Raw genomic sequence first — 14888 nt, 5'->3', positions numbered from 1 at the left:
TGGATCCAGTGTGTGTGGTGCTGCCTCCTAGATCCAGTGTGTGCAGTGCTGCTGCCACTGGACATGTTAGGTTTCTTCCCAGAATTGCTGTCTCTCCTGTCCCCTTTACAGGGACGGAGGAGACCTAACTCCTAAGGAGACGCAGTAGACCTTAGCTGTACAGTTCACAGAAGGGAACGAGCTGAGGATTCCGACTTTAACTACCAAGTTCTATGACTAGGAAGGTCCAAGGGTATTTATAAGGCCATGGTGTTATCGTTTAAAGCTGGTAATTCTTTGATTCAAAGAACACTGAATTAGCCTGTGTCAAAGCAAAGTTTTGTTTTGATTTTGTCATTGTTGAAAACAATGGAATGGACAGTAAGAAAGCAGAAGTAGCCGGGCACCAGCACTTGGGAGGTAAGGGCAAACAGCTCTATGAGTTCGAGTCCAGCCTGGTCTACAAAGTGAGTTCCAGGACAGCCAGGGCTATTAATAGAGAAACCCTGTTTCTGGAAAAGCAACACCAAAGAAAGCAGAAGTGGGGGCTGGAGAGATGGTTCAGTGGTTAGAGCACTGGCCGCTCTTCAGAGACCCAAGCTTGGGGCCTCGAACCCAAGTCAGACACTCACAAACCTCCTCTAACTAGCTCCAGCTGGTCTGGTGCCCTCTTCTAGCCTCCGAGGCCACTAGAATACATGGCACACACACAAAAGTAAAAAACAAAAATCTTTACAAAGAAGGCACAAGCATGACTATTAGAGAAGGGAGGGAGCAGGGGTGAGACGGGAGGGTACTTCAGAACGAAGGGTAGCAAGGCAATGGCCCGTGGATAACAGTGGCGTGATGACACATGTTACCTGTAAAAAAAGGAGAACTGTGTTCTAAGCCAGTCATATGACTCAATGGGTAACCACGACAACATGACTTCAATGCCCAGAACTCACTTAAAACTAGATGCAGTTGTGCACATCTGTGATCCTGCCACTCCTTCCAAGAGACAGGCTGTAGAATAGGAAAATCTCCCCCAAGAGTAAAGCTAGCCTGGAGTGTGCAGTCAGTAGAAACCGGAGACCTGCTTCGGTGAGGTATGAGATGAGAGCTGACTCTTGTAAGTTGTCCTTTGACCTCTGCACACATGCCCTGGTGTGCACTCACTGGTGTGCACACACATACACACACACACACACACACACACACACACACACACACACACACACACACACTGAAATTTTAAAAGTTTAAAAAAGAACAATGTTAAAGGACATTGCCCAACACTGGTAACCTTTGCCTTAACGGTAACGCAGAATTCTGAATTCTGACCTGGAGGCAGATGTTTTCTCCCTCACTCCTTAGTTCTCATTCTCAGCTCCCATCCTGAGGGTGGAAAGCTCCTTCTGCACTGAAGGATCGGCTGTGCTCAGGAAGCAGGGACCCCTCACCTGACTCACCTCTTCTGTTTCCAACCCAGATTATTCAGTCATTGCTCATGACGGTGGCCAACAATTTTGTTACTGACAAGAACTCTGGGGAAGTCATGACCGTAGGGTACGTAGAGCATGCCTGGGGACGGTAGGTGTTCTAGTGTACCAGCATGGGCAGTTAGAGCTGGAGGTGTGACCTCTAGAAAAGCAGTCTTCTCAAGGAGGTTCTGTGGTTTCATCTTATTGGAGGGAACCGTATAAAAATGCTTGTCTTGCTGGTCAGCCACGTGATGTTTTGCAGGTTACTCTTATGTGAGTGACTTTCAACAACCTACATGTTTCTTTGTCTCCCACCATGAATTGTGCTGGGACAAGCGATTTGTTAATGAGTCACTTTAAGGAGAGACTAGAGAACTTCTGTAGCCCTTCTGGTTAACTCAAGGGCTTGTCTAATCTCCCCACATTTGGTGATACGCTAAATAGTTCCTTTGCATCTCCCTTGCAAACTGTGGCTGACTAACCAAGCTGACTTCATGCCTCCTCCTTAGAGCTAGTGGCAAATCCTGCCCTGATTAACAACACTGGCCCTGGTTAACACTGGCAGAGCAGGTGTGGCTGGCGGGAATGTCGGCCTGTAAGGCTGCTTGCCCTCTTTCTCTGCCACACTGCAGGGTTAGGCTCCTAAGCCTATAAAATCCGACCTGTGTCCTTTTGATTTTTGAACGTAAAATTACTCTTTTAAGTTCACTTTTCCTTTCCCAGAATCAATGCTATAAAGGAGATAACGGCCCGATGTCCTTTGGCCATGACTGAAGAACTTCTCCAGGACCTGGCTCAGTATAAGACACACAAGGATAAGAGTGAGTTCCTGTCATTCTCTGTAGGCCATTGGGCACAGCTGACTCGCTTTTACCTCACTGTAGTCTCTGCCTCAACATTTCTAATCAAAGGTGGTGTTTATTTATAGACGTAATGATGTCTGCCAGAACTTTGATTCATCTCTTCCGGACACTGAACCCTCAGATGCTGCAGAAGAAGTTCCGGGTAGGTGAGGGCACTCAGGGTGGTCTAAAGATTGTGTTCTCAGAAAGTGAGGGCAGTGCCTGCTGTTCACGTGATAGATGAGTGATTCTTCCACGGGGAGTGTGCGTGATGTGTGTGGTGCTGTTCTTCAAGCTTAGGATGCAGTTGATTGAACTCCTTGGTCCTCAGCCCTTGTGGCCGACATGTGCTCTGTGATGACGGCTGTCTGTCGGCTCTTGCTACTTGACAGTGTTTGATGCTGTCAGCAGGTGGAGTCTGCAGGACCAGTCAGCCCCCGATGCACAAGCCAGCAGAGAGGGAAGCTCGTTTGTAGCACAGAGAGATGGCGCTGTGGAAACTTGAGAAGGCAGGGCAGTTATGCTTTGCAAAAGCCAGCTTCTCAGTTTAGCTCAGAAGACAGAGAGAAGGAAGTGAACTGTCCTCTGCCTGGGGGGTTATGTTGTTGATGTGAGGTGTACACAAGTTGTTCCGATTATTTGCCCACCTCCATTTTTTAAGAGTTCTCACCCTAGAGGGCCTTTCATAATGAATGTTCCTATCCTCTAAGCACCTTATTTTTAAATACTTTTCTCTTTTAGGGTAAACCTACTGAAGCCTCCATTGAAGCAAGAATACAAGAATATGGAGAGTTAGATGCTAAAGATTACATTCCAGGAGCAGAGGTTCTAGAGATTGAGAGACAAGAGGATACAGAGGATGATGAAGGTTTGCTGGCCTTCCCTTTGCCTTGCCTTCTGCTGGGGATTGAACCCGGGTCCTCACTCATGCCTCACTTCAGATCTGGCCCCTGGAGCTAAGATCAGGGAGCTTTTGAGTGGTTGTGTGCGTGCCTGACCAAGAGCTATGACACTCACGTATCCTGGCTGCCTCTTACGGAGCGGCCTGCAGCTTCTTTCATAGCCAGCGGCCATCCCTGGTCCTCCTCCTTCGTGAATTCGTTTGGTGAGGTAGTCAGAGTCGTGCTTCAGGCTCCAGTTAGTGTCCAGGCACAGCTTTGGGGAACACTCAGTTCACTGGACAGTGGGGGAGTCTGAATCAGACATTCTCTCCATGACTTCAGTACAGGCTGGTTTTCTGGCGAGAGTCTGTTCCTCTTTGAGCTGTAAGAAGTAGGTAAGTCACTGCAAGGTTTGGCTGTTGACAGATACTTGGTCAGCGCTAGGTCTCCGCTCCTTAAATTCACTGAAGTGATGTGGTGGCATATGCCAGCAGATGTCTCCCAGCTGGTCAGTGGGGTATCTGAGGCTCATTACCTTACTCTTCAGCATTGCTGATTTATGTCAGCTTGCTGTGCCTGCTGAACCAGAGGCGGTACCAGTGAGTTCTCTTTCACCCAGATGGATGGGAAAGCGCCAGCCTCAGCGAGGAGGAGGAGGAGGAGGAGGAGGATGGTGAATGGGTTGATGTGCACCACTCTTCCGACGAAGAACAGCAAGAGATTGTAAGTCCACATGTCCTGTCACAGTGCATCTCTCTGTTTGCCAAGGTGCTATTTTTGCTGGGCCATGTTAAAATTGCGGTGACTGAGCTGTCCCTTAAGCTGGTAGCCATTTATCCTTTTGGCTGTATGCTTTTCAAGGCTAAGAAGCTGGACAGCATGCCCATGGAGGAGCGGAAAGCCAAAGCTGCAGCCATCAGCACGAGTCGGGTTTTAACACAAGATGACTTCCAGAAAATCCGCATGGCCCAGATGAAGAAGGAAATGGACGCTGCCCCTGGGAAAGCCCAGAAAAGGAAATACGTCGAAATCGACAGTGATGAGGAGTCCAGGTGAAGATGGTACCCTGCCAGATCTGCAGTCGGCTTGGACGGGGGTGCTGTGCCAGATCTGCAGTCGGCTTGGGCAGGGGTGCAGTCCAGATCTGCAGTGGGCTTGGGCGGGGGTGCTGTGCCAGATCTGCAGTCGGCTTGGGTGGGGATGCTGTGCCAGATCTGCAGTCGGCTTGGGTGGTAGTGCGAGCATCAGGGAAGGACGGTCACCCTCACCTTGTGTTGTTTTATCCCTCGCCACAGGGGTGAATTGTTGTCTCTTCGGGACATTGAACGCCTTCATAAGAAGCCCAAGTCTGACAAGGAAACAAGACTAGCAACTGCCATGGTGAGTGGGGCAGTTTTTGTAAACAGAAAGGGAATAAAATGAACCGTAATCCCCCAGTGTGGGGGGTATAAACTCCCTGGTGAGTGCTCTTTCCCTCTCTCCCTCCTCCTCCCTCCTCTTCCTCTCTCCTCCCTGTCTCTCTCTCTCCCTCTCCCTCCCTTCTTCCCTCCCCTCCCCCCTCTCTCTCTCCATATCCTTTAAAGGTATAATTAACATAGAACAAAATGTACCGTTATTAGGTGTTAGATTAGGTGATTTGTTTTAAGGCAGGCGAGATCTTACATAACCCACAATTCAGACTGGCCTAAAGCTTTAGTTGAGGATGACCTGACCCTCCTGCCTCTATTCCCAGGTGATTTACAGACGTGTGGGGCCACGCTTGGTTTATTCAGTGCTGGGGAAAGGACCCAGAGCCTGTGCCTGCTAAGCAAGCATTCCACCAACTGAGCGACATCCCAGCCCTCATTAGATGAGAGATTTTTCTGTTTTGTTTTTGGTGTGCTTACTTTCTGTTGTTTTGAGACAGGGTCTCTGTATGTGACTGTTCTAGAACTCTCCATGTAGACCAGGCTGGTATTGAACTCAGATCAGCCTGTGTGTGCTGGGATTAAAAATATCCCCACTACCCATGGCTATTAGATGAGTTTTGACAACTGTATGTAACCATGTAACTACCACCCAAAACAAAATGTGGAGGGTAGAAATGAGTATTCTGTGCTCCTGTTGTCAGAACGCTTAGTACAGTTATTAAAGCAGTAGAGAAACGTGCTCACAGGTGGAGTCGTTCTGGCTCCTGCTGCTCCTGCTGCTCCTGCTGCTCCTGCTGCTCCTGCTGCTCCTGCTCCTCCTGCTGCTCCTCCTGCTCCTCCTGCTCCTCCTGCTGCTCCTGCTGCTCCTGCTCCTCCTGCTGCTCCTGCTGCTCCTGCTGCTCCTGCTGCTCCTGCTCCTCCTGCTCCTCCTGCTGCTCCTGCTGCTCCTGCTGCTCCTGCTGCTCCTGCTCCTCCTGCTGCTCCTCCTGCTCCTCCTGCTGCTCCTGCTGCTCCTGCTGCTCCTGCTCCTCCTCCTGCTCCTCCTGCTCCTCCTGCTCCTCCTGCTCCTCCTGCTGCTCCTGTTCTTCCTGCTGCTCCTGCTGCTCCTGCTGCTCCTGTTCTTCCTGCTCCTCCTGCTGCTCCTGCTGCTCCTGCTGCTCCTGCTGCTCATGTTTGTGCAGTGACCGCGACTGAGCTGCCTTCTGTACCTTGACAGTAGCTCCTCCTCACCTTTCATTCTGTGGGAACGGAGAGTCCTGGAGACAATTCGAACCCATGTGCTTTCTCCTCTGCTCTTCCACACACTGACATCTTCCCCTTCCCCACCATCCAGCACCAGCTCAGCTCTGGGAATCGGGCTGAATGGGTTTCCTTTCACTGAGCTCAAGCTCGTCTCTGCTGGAGTGAGTCCTAGAGAACAAGAGCTGTACTTGGTCCCTGTCTTGGGGTTGACATCCAACAGAGAGATTAGGTAATGCCCAAGGTGTCGTTCTTAAAGTACTAATCATAATTGCTTTGTGCTAATAGGCGGGAAGGACAGACCGAAAAGAATTTGTGAGGAAGAAAACCAAAATAAATCCATTTTCCAGTTCCACAAATAAAGAGAAGAAAAAACAGAAGAACTTTATGATGATGCGATATAGCCAGAATGTCCGGTCAAAAACCAAGCGCTCCTTTCGGGAGAAGCAGGTGGGTTCAGTGTGGAGCCTGAGTGCTAACAACACAACACAGCTGTTTGTTTGACAGGAGGGGTGCCTTCTGAGTACCACATGCTGAGTGTGCTTTGGGGTTCAAGGGAACGCTCTGAGGTCGGGAGCCGTCAGGGTGGAAAAGTCTCAAACCTGAGTTGATAAGGGTCACCATGTGACCTGTGGGTGACCCTGGATCTCTGTAAGTAAGAGAAGCAAGCTGGGTCCCCTCTGACGTTCATTCCCATGCTAAAGTAGTCCCCACCCTGTGAGGTGAATTGAAATTGATCCATGTTGTGCGTGGGAAAGCCGTGCTCAGCACACAGTTCCGCTGTGTTGTGATGTCTGTGTGCCCTTTCACAGGAAGCATCGTGTTGACCAGCCTTCGGGATTTCCATCCATTGTAGCTTCACTGGTTTGCTTGCCTGTTTTAAGACAGGGTCTTACTGTGTGCTTTATAATGGCTTGAACTCACCCAGGCTGGCTTTCCTCAGAGATTCACTTGATTCGGCCATCTTAAGTGCTGCTTTGCTCATGCATGCATGCGTGTGCTGCCATGCATGCGGGCGTGTGCTTCCATGCATGACCCAGTCATGCCGCTTGGGTGGCCCACTCATCTCAGTGCTGCACTGTAGTAAACATCTGATGTTGTGTTTTCCTCTTCTGGGAGCGTCCTAGAGCTTACCACGTGTCATTCTGAAGCCACGGTAGAGAGTCAGTTCCAGGCTACACAGTCTCTGAACCAACTTTCCTGGTAGCTAGCCAGCGACAACCTGCCAAGACTGAGCGCAGTGGCCAGCCCTGTGGGCAGCTCTGACTGCGTGGGTGCCACCACCTAACACTACCTGTCTGTTTTATTCCTTCACTTGTAGTCTGTGTTTAACACGTGTAGATAATAAAGTGATGACATGTCTAAATAAAGGCTCTGCATTCTGCCAGAGTTGGACTGACTTAAGTTCTGTCCTTCAGAGCCTTCCAAACTTGTAGGGTTGAGGAAATGGCAGCCACCTGTTGGCAGCCTTGCTTCTGCCGTGGATTAATTTAGCTTCGGGCATCACTCCCCCACTTCCTGTTCTGTAGAACGCTGGTTTTTAGCATCATAGAGAAGCTGGCCTTTGACCCTTATCAGTGCTTTAGTAAACGTTTCCCTCACAGATTAGAGAAGTGTTAAGACTGAACAAAGAGTTCACTGGACACACTCACAGCTGTTGGTTACAGATGTTTCTTCGTCCTGCAGCTGTCCTGCTCCTTGAACTGACAAGTGAACCAGCGTTCCTGCACATTTCCCTGCGTGCAGTTTCTTCAGGGTTTACTCCTTATAAAACATAGCTCTTGATCCTGGTTTTCATATTGTCTCAGCTACACTGAGATGTCACTGTTTAAAGTGAGCATAAGATGCGTCAAATAAGCTGGGCGGTGGTGGTACACGCCTTTAATCCCAGCACTTGGGAGGCAGAGGGAGGCGGTTCGAGGCCTGCCTGGTCTACAGAGTAAGTTCCAGGACAACCAGGGCTACAAAGAGAAACCCTGTCTCAGAAAACAAAACAAAACAAAAAAGCATCAAATACTATTTTTAAGAAGATGAAATTAATTTTGTAGTATGCCTTGTTTTACCTAATAGATGGAAGTAATTCTAACACCTAATCAATATAGGAGTTATTGAGATATTTTATATTTGTGTTAAGTAATTGAAATCCAGGGTCCTGTTTTACACAGCACACCCAGTTTGAACAAGTAACTCTTTGTTCTAATTATTTCTTTCCTGCTGGAGTGTAGGCAATACTGAAGCATGCACGCACCTCCTGTCAAGTGCTCAGTAGCCAGAGAGTCCCTGAAACTTCCTGTGACCCTGGGCACCCTCTAGAAATGAGCAGCACAGTTAACCCCTTATCAGTATTTCACTGTCCTAAACAGAATCTAGAAGCCTTGCTGTGGAGCCCAAAGGGGGAGATGGGGCTGGAGACATGTCTTCTTTGAGCTAATGGCATTTGAAGGGGAAGGAGCTGAGGGGATGTGGGAGTAGTTGTGTGGATGGAAGTGGCCAGCAGGTGCCGAGACAGGGCTTGGCCTGCGGCTTAACTATTCAGGGCTTCCGAGTTCACAGGAGCAGGTCCTGTGAATGAAGTGTAAACACAAACAGCCAACAAGACCCTGGAGAGTGGTAGCCTTAGCCAAGCCGGCTGAGATTCTTCCTTTTCTTCTTTAATGCCCTAACGACTCCACCTGCCTACAGAGAGATTGGAAGGTCCAGCAGGAAGCTGAAGGCATGGAGACTGTAAACTTTAGATGTAGAGCCAGGCGATGTCTACCCTAGAATGGCTTTTATACTTTTGAGACAGGGTGTCAAATGAGTATGAGCCCAGACTGGCCTGGAATTCAGTCTTTCTGACTCAGCCTGCCAGGTGCTGAAGGTGTAAGTCACTATACTGGCAAAACAAGTTAACACGTGTCTTATTAAAGTAAAAGGCCAGAATTTTGTCAAGTGTATGGGACAAAGAGTAGTGTTTGGGACAAAGAGTAGTGTTTGGGAATTAATGGAGAATTGCTCATCACACACTGAAGATGTGTGCCTTGCTTACCTTTTACTACGTAAAACTTAGGCTTGTTCTTAATAGCCTTTTGTATTCCGGTTATCTGGGAAGGCTTAGAAATCTTGACTGGACATCTGTACCTCTAAGTGCTTAGTAGAGCAGAGAAGTGCTGGGTGCCATCCCTGAAGTCAGGTGATGCTGTTTTTGTAGGAAACATGAGGTCACTGCAGACGTTGGTTTTGGTCTTTTTTTCTGGACCATAAACTCTGCCTTCAAATTCTACCCCATTTATCATCATCACAGGAGCCTCCATTTCCCATGGCTAGAAGAAAGAGTCACATCCACCTAGAATACACACATTTCATTTCACCTGATGTATTTCTGATACAAAGTGATTAAAGATATTAAAAAATGTAGAGCCTGGGTTGATGAGATGGCTCAGCAGGTAAAGTCCAGGAACCCATGAAGTGCAGAAAGGGGGTCAGTTCCACAGAGATGCCCTCTGACCTCCACAGGGTACCATGATACATGCATGTTTCCCCTCCCCTGTTGTGGAATACATGTTTAACTAGGCAAAGATGTGTTACATTTGTTATGTTGTATTTCTTTAACTATGTGAAAGCATGTTGCATTTGTTTCTGCTGCCTTTGTTAGTGATGTAAAGATGTGTTACATTTGTTTGTGTTACAGAGTATTACTTTAGCTATAATGTAAGTATGTTACATTTGTTTCTGCTGCCTTTGTTAATGATGTAAAGATGTGTTACATTTGTTTGTGTTACAGAGTATTACTTTAACTATGTGAAGGTTCGATACATTTGTTTCTGCTGCATTTAATTATGTAAAGATGTGTTGCTGTTTCACCTTACCTGCCTAAGTCAGTTGATTGGTGTAATAAAAAGCCGAGCAGCCAATAGCTAGGCAGGAGAAGGATAGGCGCAGCTGGCGGGCAGAAAGAATAAGTAGGAGGAATCTAAGAGAGAGAGAGGGTGGGGGGAGAGAGAGAGAAGAGGGAGAGAACAAGGGGGAAAGAGACGGGCACGCCCGGGGCCAGAAGCAGTGGAGAGAGAGGTAAAAAGCCCTGAGGCAAAACACAGGTGAAGAGAAGCAGGCTAAGTTATAAGAGCTAGTGGGATAAGCCTAAGATAAGGCCGAGTGTTCATAACTAATAAGAAGTCTCGTGTCATGATTTGGGAGCTGGGTGGTGACCCAAAAGAAAGTCTGCTACATTCCCCCTCTCATATACATACACAAGTAATAATAATAAATAAAGTAAAATCTTTTCTATTAAGAGCCTGAATTAACTAGGAAGAAATATTTGTCTTGAGCCTAATACCCAGAGTTTTGATTCCTAATGTTAATGTCTTCAAGTCCGAGCCATTGAAAAGAAGTTACAGTGGTGACGTATGGTAAGGTTATCTTACTGGCTGGGCAGCAATTGCCTCTACCCTATCTTGCTGACCTGGACTGGATCCTTTAGGAAGTATTTCACTATGTGATGTTTTAGGATGGCTGTTACCTAGTGGTTCTTGTCTGGTAAATTTATGACCTAGTTGGTGTAACAAGTTCTCACTGTTGGTGTTTTCTTTCTCTCCTCTTACAGCTAGCACTGCGAGATGCACTTCTGAAAAAGAGGAAAAGAATGAAGTAACCTACGAGCAAGTTATCCATTTCCTACTAAATGCTAAGTGTGTATCAACATGCTGAAAATTAGAAAATATTTGTTTACATTAAAAGGCCAAGAAACGCTATATTTTGGAAACCACAGTAACATTTGTAGGAATTTGGTATTTTTCATTTGGAGGTGGGGCTGGTGGGAATGTGAAATGTATGTAAATAGTAGTGACGTTAAAAACCTCATTTTGAACTCAAAGAGCAATACCAAGTGCCTACTGATTGTTGCTGCGGACAGAGCTGAGTGAGCCAGAGCCCTCTCTGAGGGCAGGTGTATGTATATAGGGTGTTTATAGTGAGCTGTCAGTAGTTCCCTCGTGGCAGTTGGTCCATTCTCTTGGGGTCGCTGGGGCTCCTGGACTAACTGCGGGGGTGGGAGTTACACATGCTCTTCAACCGGACATTGTTACAAGAGTAAGAGGTTCTTACTTGTAAATAGGCTTACCCGCTGATCGGGTTCCTGCTGTACAGACGGGCAGACAATCAGACGCTACTTTTCTTTTTTTTTTTTGTAAAGAGTTTTGGCTAAGACCTCATTTTTCAAATCGCCTTAAGTCTAAATAGTGATTTTGAAATGTCTTGCAGGGTGCGGTGGCACACACCCATAATCCCAGCATTTGGAAAGCTAAGGCAGGAGTCTCGTGGGTTTAGAACCAGCTTGGGACATACTGAGCTAGTTCAGGGGCAGCCTGGGCTGCATAGTGAAACTCCAACCAGAAACACAGGCGTCTTTGAGCTTTCTTTCCATTTGAGTGGCCTGTTCTCCGCTGTCTGTTCCTGTTGGGGTTTTGTTGATGTTTTTGCTGTGCTAGGAATCAGCCCCAGGGCCTGGTAATTAGCACTAGATGGATTCTCTGCCGCTGAGCTTCTCGCCAGTCCTGAGTGCCTGCTCTTCACATTGGTTTGATCAGTCCCTTCATTCTCAACTCAGCCCATTGCTTGCCTGTTTTCAACCAAAGCTTACCGGTTTTTAATGTCAGATGGGTGTATGCAGTGAACAGTCACGCTTGAGTCCCTTGTGGGACACGGTCTGTGTGCAGACTGCTGGACTTAGAAATAGTAATGCCTTTTGCCTCAGATGGCTTAGGTAATCTTGTAGAGAAAGCGTTCCATGTTTGGATTAGAGGAAAGGTCAGATTTCCGCCCCTCGGAATTGGTAGAAGCTTCTGCGGTTGGCTTTCCTTCCCCTTTTCATTGTTCAGTTTCTAAGTGCTCCCTTGGTTTTCTTCATCCCTGTCACTTCCCCTGTGGTGCCCTGGGTCACTGTCGGGATTGCCCGGCGGCCTCACCCGGCTGCAGAGGAAGGGTGCAGTGCAGACTCGTGTCGGACCTGAAACCGCTTGTCTTCCCTGTTCTGCGTTGGCTGTCTCCTTAGGTACCAGCTCTGAAATGAGCTGAGACTCCAGCTGCGGCTGGGCTCTGGGCTTTGTTAACGCCTCCTGTCCCACCCCCAGCTCCTGGGATTTCGGCACGCACTGCCATGCCCAGTTTCTGGACTACCAGGGGTCATACCGAGGCCTTGGTAATCCAGAACACTGGCACGTTACCTCTATGGCATTAGCAGATTTCACTGGTAAAGAAGTGCCCCGGAAAAGAGTCACCTCCTCTGTGCCACATCCCTGGTGCTGGTCAAGTGTCGCTTGAACACCTGATTGACCCTGCCTGCCAAGGCTGTCTGTAAGTGTTACACCACCTACCTCTCTCAGGAAGCTGTGTTTGGGTGGTTAGGTTTTAGTTGTTTTCTTCTTTTTTCTTGTGATAGTAAAGTTGCTGTGTTTATTTTAACCACCAAGTCTAGTGTTTAGGCAGCTAGTTTAAAATACATGTTGACTGTCCACTGTGTGTAAAGCACTGGGAGGTGCTTGTGGCTGCACACACAGTACTTGTCTTGTTGAAACTTTGAGTCCATTGAGGGAAACATGGTCTTCCGTGCAGAGACGGCTGTGCTTCATCAGGATCAGTCACTTCCGGTAGACTAACACACTGAGTCTTCGCACCATACCCTCATACATGTGGCTTCTATCGCAGCATCCCGATGCCCATGGTGGGCAGGGCACCACTGTAGAAAACTTGTTCTTGAGTCCTGTGATTAAGTCAGTGTGGTGTCGGCATAATTTTTAAAGGTTACAGTTAATGCAAATGTTTTTATCCATATTCTAATTCATTGAAAATTTATAATGTACATAGAGCATTACATTGAAATTCTAGTTTAACTAAAACATTTAATTGTTCTGAGTATTTTTTAAACTGTATATAGATAACGATGCTCTTCCATGTAGTGTCCTCTCATTAATTCCTTGCATGGTTTTGGAGTGTATTTTCCGAGATTTAAGTTTAACCGGGCATGGTGACATATACCTGTAGTCCCAGCACTCGGGAGAATGAGGCAGGGCAGGAAGTTGCTGTGAGTCTGAGGCCAGTCTGGATACATAGCAAGACAGCCGAACCCTGTCTGGGGGAGGGCGTGTGAAACAGAAGAGCAGAGAGATCTCGACCACAAGAAGAAAGTTCCAGGCAGCACCTGGACCTCTAGGTCAGGCCCGGGCTCCAGGGATGGCTAGCCCCTTTCCTGGTCGCCTGGTTTCCACCTCTGTAACGATGGAAGCCGAGGACGCAGCTGCTTCTGCTGCAGTTAAATAGCATGTACTTTGTTTGTATATGGCCCTGTGTGCTGTCTTCTCCTGCAGTCTGCTTGCGGGTTTTAGTGGTTAAAGTATGAAAAGTATTTGCAGTATAATCCAGTATACATGTGGGAGATTATGAAAACATGCAGAAAATGTGCCAAATATTCAAGGGGGAGTTGGTGTTGGGATCATGTATAAGATGTGTTTTCTTTCTGCTTTCATGGTATGTGTTTTTATTTATGTCATTGCGTAAGAAACAAAAAAAATGAGATGAGAAATAAAGGTATGTGGAGAATCAATTGTTCTTGTGAAATTTCTCTGTAATTAGGAGGAGGAGCCCCCACCCCACCCCCCACCGGTTGTGCTGGGCCACACTGAGGACCCTCATGCATGTGGAGCAGTTAATCTCCCACCCAGCTCCACTTGAGGCCTGGACATGCTCCTTAAACCCCAAGGATGGTGTGATTGGAAGTGTCCAGAGATGTCTGTCTCCCCTTCCGCATTCTTTCCCCAGCTTCCTGCTGTCTAGAAACATCCTCTAGGACCCCTCTGAGTCCTGCCAGCAGTACAGTGTGTTGTCAAAAGTGCCATTAGCAGGGTAGAGAGGTGGCTCAATGGTTAGAGCACCTGCTGGTCTTGCAGATGGTCTGTGTCCGACTTCTAGCACCCACATGGTGGCTTACAGCTGTCTGTAACTCCAGGGGATCCAATGCCCTACTCGAGGGCACCAGGCATGCACATGATGCACACACATATGTGCAGACAAAACACCCATATATATAAAAAATTAATCTGTTTTTAAAGTACCATTAACATGGTTCTTCAGGGGGAAAATGACTTCCAGTTTGCACAGAGTCTAAAAAAAAATCATAAGCTTTAGCTCAAACCCACTTTGAGATTTTTGTCAAAGAAAATGATCCAGAATATGGCAAGAGCTGCAGTTTTTTCTTTGTGCTTTTACATGAAAACATGCATTTGTGGTTGTTTCACTGCAGGGAATAAAAATATAACATTAAATGACAGGAATAGATCCAACATCTAAAATGCAGGCAATATTAGTAAGGTGGAATATTGATTGCTTTCTCCTTGTTCTTACCAAATATCTAGCAAGAAGTGACTTAGGAAGTTTATTTTGATTCCCAGTTTGAAGGGATACATTTGTGGAGGGAGAGGCATGGCAGTGGGCAGCTCCCTGGTGCCTGTGTGTGGCTGAGGTTTCCCATTTCCAAGGACCGGGAGGCAGAAGAAAAGCAAGCCTGAAACCCCCATTCCACATCAGCCCGATTCTGGCCAGTCCCCAGCTCCTACAGATTCTCAACTCCCAGATCACCACTGCCAGCTGATGAGACTGGGGCGCTCAGGCCAACACAATTCAGCCATAAAGCAACAACCTAGCCGGTGTTATTTTAAGCTATGGGACAAGCTGGATGTGTGCTCCCCTGTAATCCCGGTACTCATGAGGCTGAGGTGGAGGGGATGGAGAGTTTAAAGGCCAGTCTGGGCTACATAGACCTTGTCTCAAACATACACAGGAGATATAATCCCTGGGACTGTGGGAAAAAAAGTTAAGCTGTGGTGAGTTTTTTTTTCAGTTTTTAGTTTTTGAGACAGGGTTTCTCTGTGCAACCCTGGCTGTCCTGGAACTCACTTTGTAGACCAGGCTGGCCTTGAACTCAGAACCACATGTGCTCTAAGCTCATGAGCCTCCTGCCTGGGCTTCCCAAGTGCTAGGATTCAAGGTATGTGCCACCGCCACCTGAGGTTAAGCTGTTTTTAAAGCAGTATCTGATGTATATAA

At 47.5% G+C, this 14888-nt stretch overlaps 1 protein-coding gene across 1 annotated transcript in view; it reads left to right on the top strand.

Moving 5' to 3' along the window:
- Sdad1 (SDA1 domain containing 1) overlaps positions 1 to 13389 on the top strand; it is a 30408-nt gene extending 17019 nt beyond the window's left edge. The window contains exons 14-22 of the mRNA XM_052735374.1: positions 1451 to 1527; positions 2166 to 2263; positions 2371 to 2447; positions 3026 to 3152; positions 3785 to 3888; positions 4027 to 4217; positions 4461 to 4545; positions 6102 to 6263; positions 10396 to 13389. Of these exons, the coding sequence (XP_052591334.1) occupies positions 1451 to 1527; positions 2166 to 2263; positions 2371 to 2447; positions 3026 to 3152; positions 3785 to 3888; positions 4027 to 4217; positions 4461 to 4545; positions 6102 to 6263; positions 10396 to 10443 (969 nt within the window). The 3' untranslated portion in view covers positions 10444 to 13389. The remainder of the gene's footprint in view (positions 1 to 1450; positions 1528 to 2165; positions 2264 to 2370; positions 2448 to 3025; positions 3153 to 3784; positions 3889 to 4026; positions 4218 to 4460; positions 4546 to 6101; positions 6264 to 10395) is intronic.
- The last annotated feature ends 1499 nt before the right edge of the window (positions 13390 to 14888 follow it).

This window comes from Peromyscus californicus, unplaced genomic scaffold (genome assembly GCF_007827085.1).
Source record: "Peromyscus californicus insignis strain IS unplaced genomic scaffold, ASM782708v3 Scaffold_13__1_contigs__length_99412109, whole genome shotgun sequence".
NCBI classification, from domain to species: Eukaryota; Metazoa; Chordata; class Mammalia; order Rodentia; family Cricetidae; genus Peromyscus; species Peromyscus californicus.
This window is presented reverse-complemented; position numbering and strand designations above follow the sequence as displayed.